Source organism: Biomphalaria glabrata, chromosome 3 (genome assembly GCF_947242115.1).
Source record: "Biomphalaria glabrata chromosome 3, xgBioGlab47.1, whole genome shotgun sequence".
Lineage (NCBI taxonomy): Eukaryota > Metazoa > Mollusca > Gastropoda > Planorbidae > Biomphalaria > Biomphalaria glabrata.
Window position 1 is genome coordinate 22,980,215 of NC_074713.1, and position 7,126 is coordinate 22,987,340.

General features: G+C 30.6%; 1 protein-coding gene across 1 annotated transcript; it reads left to right on the top strand.

The window, feature by feature from the left end:
- Positions 1-132: 132 nt before the first annotated feature.
- Positions 133-6,405, top strand: LOC106056878 (acid phosphatase type 7-like). The gene is made up of 12 exons (XM_013213791.2): positions 133-330; positions 1,305-1,502; positions 2,229-2,411; positions 2,648-2,673; positions 2,800-2,897; positions 3,042-3,104; positions 3,911-4,025; positions 4,196-4,309; positions 4,844-4,972; positions 5,087-5,158; positions 5,274-5,411; positions 6,066-6,405. Exons 1-12 carry the CDS (start codon positions 228-230, stop codon positions 6,138-6,140), a joined length of 1,314 nt encoding a protein of 437 aa, XP_013069245.2. The 5' UTR covers positions 133-227; the 3' UTR covers positions 6,141-6,405.
- Positions 6,406-7,126: the final 721 nt, after the last annotated feature.

Here is a 7,126-nt window from a genome sequence, read left to right on the forward strand (position 1 = left end):
AGTGGAGGAAGGGAAACACGGCACCCCCGTTCAACACGTTTATTTATTGCCCTTTCAAATTAGGACTTTCCCCATGCTGTTCACCCCATCTAACGAAAGATGGAATAGTCTTTTCACCCTTGACACATTTTAAAGCTATCACATGACAAAGCCTAGTTCATTATAAACATGGCATTTAAATTACTTTGAACACAACGAGTTTGACCAAGGAGCTGTCAAGAAGCAAGATGGATTGTAAAGGCTTTATTGCCTTTACACTTTTGGTGATCACAGCTAATGTTGTGGCTGATAACCCATGCCAACCTAATCAACTTCACATAGCTTATGGTGGTAAGTTGTTTTTATTTAGTAACTTACTAACTACTAAACTATTATTATTATTATGCCTTTTTTAAAATCACACTTTATCATACTTTATGTCTTACACTTACACTCAACAGTACTAATAAATATACTATATTTTTATTATATTATATATACTTCTTATATACATACGTTAGTATAATTAATAATTCTTATATGCTTTAGACCTTGTATTATAATCGATCTAATTAGATGCGAAGGTGTCACTATTCTTTCTCTTAGACTAAGAACTTATAGTTATATTATTAAATATTTTTAACGATTATATTGTTACATTGACAAAGAAAAACAAAAATGTATTTTGATCATATTCAAATGCAGATCTTGTTATACCTAATGGATATTATTGTTAGACCAGTCATCATGTCATATATATTTTTAGACATAGTGTAGGGAGTATAGAGGCCCATTTTTGCTTAAAATTAATAAAATTATGGCCATTGCTAAGTGCTATGAATGTTGTACTTTTATAGCTCTGGCTACAGTATAAGTAGTATAATTTACATCATATTTCTTATTATCCATAGATGTATAAAAATAAATCATAGCACACAGATGTATATATATAATATAGCTATTCTAGAAACCTTACTTAAGGTTAAGTTTAGGCCTACTCCTGGATCTAGATCTAGTCATTCTTAGTTCTAGTGTCATTTTTGTAAACTTTAAAAAGAATTTTTGAGTGATGTTAAAGATTGATCTGTAAGACAAGCTTCAAACAGACTGTATATAAACATGATTATATGCTAACGCCATTCTGATGCTAGGTAGTCGCCATTCTAGGTAGTCAGAAGACATATAAATTTAAGTGCAAGCAGTTTATTTACACATGATGGTATAATATAGTTCATCAAATACAAAGGCAGGAAGTAATAAACAGTTGATTGGATATGATTTTTCTGAAAGATATCTGATTATTATTAAACAAAATTTCTGTGTAGATGACTTATCAAAAATGATTATTTCCTGGAGCACTGTGAATGACACAGACAGCATTGTCAAATATGGGTTGACTGTTGACAGCTTGACTTTGATTCAAAAAGGCAACGAGTCCATGTTTGTAGATGGAGGAAATGAAAAGCGCACACAGTACATTCACCGTGTAGATCTGGTGGATTTGAAACCAAATACAACTTATTGTAAGTTTCATTAATTACTTTAGGATTTTAATAAGTAAAATGGACTAATTGCTATCCATGATTTTAAAAGTATTAGTTTTTTTCTTATAGTTAACATTCTTAAAACAAGAAAATATTTATTTTAGTCAATATAATTGAATGATTTACCTTATAATTTATCTATTATTGTGCTAAATATATATCTAGAGATCTAGACTACTCACACTTGTCACAGTAACACACAATACACAATGTAATACACAATCTAGTCTAACTCTCCTACATTTTAATAACTGTTATGATAAATATGCAAATTCTAAGCCTTAAAGTTATTGCCATATATCTTTTGAATTGAAATGTATTTTGCTATTAAATCACCATCATGGTGAATCTAGGCCCAGCATACCAATGTGAGACCTTTTCTTTTTTCTTATATTTTTATGAAAAGGGATGTAATCTATACCATTTCATGCAATATACTTATTACTGTCAGAGTGAAGTGTGGGGCAAATGTTAAGTGCTCTGTATTGAATGGAAGTCACATTAGAAGAAGAAAGCAGAGAAATGAATTGACATGAACAAATATTATTAACGTTGTAATAACATTCTTTATAACAAGATTAAAGTGATTATAAAATACAATTTCACAGTTTTGTGTGTTTAGTTACTACTAGAGAGTTTCATGTCTTAACAATACACATCTTCTCTAGGGAACATAATATAAATGTCCTTTTCAAAATCTTTTAGTTTACATGGCTGGAGGTCCATCTGGATGGTCAGCTACTTACCATTTTAAAACAATGCCTGAGGGTGAAGATTGGAGCCCTAGTTTAGCTGTTTTTGGAGATTTGGGAAGTGAAAATGCTCAATCTCTTCCACGCCTTAAATCAGATAGTGCTATGGGCATGTATGATGCAATCTTACATGTTGGTGAGTTTTGCTCTTTACTTAATGTAATCATAGCCATCTTTTATAGGTCTTTTGAAGACGAATTCCTTATTGCAAATTATAAAGGATTTTAAAACCCACATTTTAAAATATTATTTTCTTGTAAATGTGTAGATAAATTTTTAGAAATATGTCAGACATATTTTAAAAACAATTTTAATTTCCTTATACAATTTTCCTTTAATGTCTGTTCATGTAATGAATTTTTTAAATTTCAGGTGATTTTGCATATGATCTTGCCAGTGTAAGTTTTTATACTTTAAAACAGTTATTTATTTAATTTAGCATATTTCTCAATCTTATAAATAGCTTTCTGCTTATTTTAGTTTTTTAATTGTAAAAGTTGGTATTTTTTTCTTGTCTAATGTAGAACAATGGTAGGACAGGTGATGAATTTATGGAACAGATTGAGCCTATTGCATCTAGCATTCCTTATATGACATGTGTGGGCAACCATGAAAATGCCTAGTAAGTAGAAACATCATTCAGTTATAGCCTACAATGCTATGCACCAATTTAACAAAGAAGTTATTTGCATTACAAACTCAGAGTATTTGTGTTACAGGTCTTCTATATCTATTAAAACTATTTTCTCTTGTTACTCTATTACAGCAACTTCTCCAACTATAGATACATCTTCAATATGCCCACTGACAACAAGAAAATGTATTACAGGTAATTTTTGTTGTTGTTTTGTAATTTAGATCTCATAACGTGTTAAGTGTTGCTTTTCACTTGAAATTAATGATCATTAGGGTCTGGGTTTGGGCCTCTGACAGACTAGTACATGCACTACTGAATATAAAAAAATAACAAGGAAATGAAGTTACTAAATAATTGAAGAACGAATGACATTTACAGTGGAATATTTGAGAATGAGTATTTACAGTGAAGGTTAATGTTCCTATCTGGTTATTTCATGGAACAAATAAACAAACAGTTCCGCATATTGAATAAACTTTAATAATTGCACTAGTAACATGACAACTAGTTAGCTCTTCACCTTTGGGTATCAAGCCAACATCTGGCCAACCAACTCTTTTGCCCACATGATACTCTAGATAGGCTTCCACATTATTAGCTAACACAGCTTGGTCCAAAACTGGAGACTAGAACTGAGTCCAAAACAGATCCAAAGCTGGTTCCCTAAAATAATAGACCAACCACCCTGTATTTGCTGCTCTACTGTAGATATTGGCAAATTGAACAGCACAGCCACAAGAGCGGACCTACAGTTATGTATACCATAAATATATAAACTTACCAAAACTGGAACAAAAGAAGTCCCACCTGAAAGTCTCACAATATTCTAGAAAGCAGCTAACATCTCCAGGGCTGAAGAAGTATTAAACATATAAAACATTGTGTAAGCAAAACATAATGTGTCAAAAAATGTAAATTCCAAATTGTGCAGATGCGCATGATGTAAGAATAGAATGTATTTTTAAAAAGTACTGACACCATTTTATTTTTGTTTTCAGCTTTAACATGGGACCTGTTCATTTTATTTCTATTTCTACTGAATTTTTTTACTTCCCTTACTATGGTGTTCAACAACTTTATGACCAATATGATTGGGTTAAGCAAGACCTCATAGTAAGTTTGAATTTCAATGCTGAAGGTTTAGTGCAGTGGGTAAACCACTTTATTTTGGTTGTTACTTAGTTCCTATGGAGACATAATCTAAATTAGTCTAATTTTTTTACTGAACTGTACATATATATATTTTTTTTTGTACATATATATATTTTTTTTTTTTACATTAGGAAGCAAATAAACCAGAGAATAGACTGAAGCGCCCTTGGATTATCACCTTTGGCCACAGACCTATGTACTGCTCCAACAATGACAATGATGACTGCACTAATCATGAAAGTTTGGTATGTTGATGACAAAAACCCATCTTAGAATAAGCAAAGACAAATTTTGTTTTTGATGCTGTTCACTTTTATTCACCTTTCTGTTGGGGTACCACACGTGTTCTGTTGACCAATGTCTTACATTTTCCCAACTAATGTCAAATACCCCTAAAATTCCAGATATTCAAAATCCCAGTATTCACTGAGATTTGAACCCAGGATCCCATGTTGAGAAGTAAGTAAGCTTAACCACTCAGCCACAATGCCCCCTTTTTATTGTTTGGCCTGGTATAAAACTTTTTAGCTTTCATCAGTTCATTTTAATATGTCTATATTTAGGATTATTGATGCTATCTTTATCTTTTTTTTTTTTACCAATTTGAATTTAGTCTTTTAAAATGTGTTCACACTTTACTATTTCACTATGATACTCTTGGAGCATCTAAAGATTTTCAAAATAAGTCTCTTTCAAACAAGTTTTACCAACATGTTTAATTAGATTTATTGACATGGCTGTATGTTTTATTGATATGGTTGTATGTTTTGTTCCAAAAGGTTCGTGTTGGAATTCCTTCTTTAAAAGTCAAAGGGTTTGAAGATCTGTTCCATGACATGGGTGTTGATGTGGCTATTTGGGCTCATGAGCATTCATACGAGCGTTTATGGCCTCTTTACAATATGAAGGTTAATAATTTTATTTTAGTCAAATATTCTTTCAGCTTTGAAACTAAGTGTATTGATTGCTATCAAAAATTTTTTTTTCTTGTTAACGGAATTAATAATTTCAATAATTAACAGGTGATGAATGGCAGTTATGATCATCCTTACACTAACCCAGGAGGCATCACTCACATTATTACTGGTTCAGCTGTAAGTTTAATAGTTTACTATTTTTGATTTTGTTGAATATTTTTATATCTTAATCATTGTTTTGGGGCGTTGTTGAAATAGACTTTTCATTATTCTGATTTGTTTCTCTCACCAGGGCTGTAGTGAACGCCTTGAATATTTCATGAAGGACCCTCCAGAGTGGTCTGCTGTTCGTGTTAGTGACTATGGCTTTTTGCGCATGAATGTCTTCAACAAAACCCATATACTTTTTGAACAAGTGTCTGATGACCAGGTATTAAGTGTTTTTAGTTTGTTCAAAATCTTTGGGCAGATCATAATGATTTAGTTTTAAAAGAATGGACATAGATGAAGAACTTGAATAATAAAGATAAATTGAAAATTTTTAAAAATAATTTTAAATTAATATACCCATGGAACAGGCAGGCAGAAAAGTTGGCTGTTGATGTATTTTGTAATTTTTTATGTCCTTATTGCATTTTTTTTTATACATAAGAAAAAAAAGAAAAAACCTAAAAAAAAAACTTTTAACGAGTAGTCTCTATTTGCCTAGAATTTATCTCCATACTAATGGTGCCACCTCGTTGGCTAACCAATTATGTTTTGGCATTTTTTTTAAGTTGAGGCTAGGATTTCACTCTAGGACTTTGAATCAAGCCATTCTCTACAAATGTAACTGTCCATTCTGACTTCTTTGTAAAAGGCATTGTGGTTGCTGTCTTAACACACTCATTTAACAAAAGAAGCAAATTATATTTTACATCCCTAAATAATAATTCTTGTCCTACAGCACACAAGATCTTATAGAGAATTTTTTTTTTTTCATTAGAGCTAAGCTGTATCAAAAAGTTGAAATCCACAGAAGCATTGTAATTCTTAACCTGGACTAAAAAAATAATTTGGAAATGCTTTTTTTTTTCCTCTTCAGAATGGCAGAGTAATTGACAGCTTCACTCTGATTAGAGACAGGCATGACTCGTACAACAAAATGAACAGGCTTTAAACATTCCTTTTATGTTCTATTTATCTTTAGATACACATTTTTTTTCATTTATTGAGTGACAATTTGAAATGCATTTATATTTTTGTATTGAAACTGCATTTGATATTTCTTCATGTCTTTAGGTTTAAATAGTAGTAGTATTGAATACAATGTCTTTCAGTAACTTGTAAATATATTTTTAGATACATTTTATGACATTTTTAAAGTTGTTTTTTTTAAATCTACCAAGTCAATGCCAAAATAATAAAAGTCATAAATTATTTAATTTGTTTATATTTTAGTTTTTTAATGCTTAAGTTACCATTTTCTAACTTAAAAGAAAAGCATTAAAAAAGTAATGAATTAGTAGTGGACTCTCACTAGGGCCGCTAATAAATAAAATATTGACAAAATGTTTGAAGGGAAGTGAAAGCAGTCTCACTGAATAGTTCCCCTTGATTATTTGCAACATTTTACAAAAATCCTGAGATATAAATTTTACATCTAATGTAGATGTGATAACTCATGTGATAATAGTTTATCATAATTTTGGCTCAAATTAGGGATAGTTTTTCTTTAAGAGTGAATCAAAATGTGATTGTAATTGAAATTGTTTGAAATTATTTCGAAGCCTATAGCTAACCAGATTGAACCATTCTATAGTCCAGAGTAGGACTGCAGGCTAGAGTTTGCCCATTACTGTCCTAGAGCATTGAGTAGGGCACGACATGGCCTAAAATGTGCTAATATGCCAAAATAATCAGCATTCTGATTATTTTATAAGTTTTGATTTAGTGTTTTATGTATTATAACTACTTTGTTTTTTAGTCTTCTGGAGTGGTTCAAAGTTTAATTAATTACTGATGTTTAAGTATGAGTAAAAGCTTGTTTTCTAGAGTTAAGGGATTCTCAAAAGAAATTAAATGAGAGCATAATAATTTAGAAAAATGTGAAACAGTTTGAATAAAATTTTTATTATTCTTATAATTAATAAAAACAAGACAAAA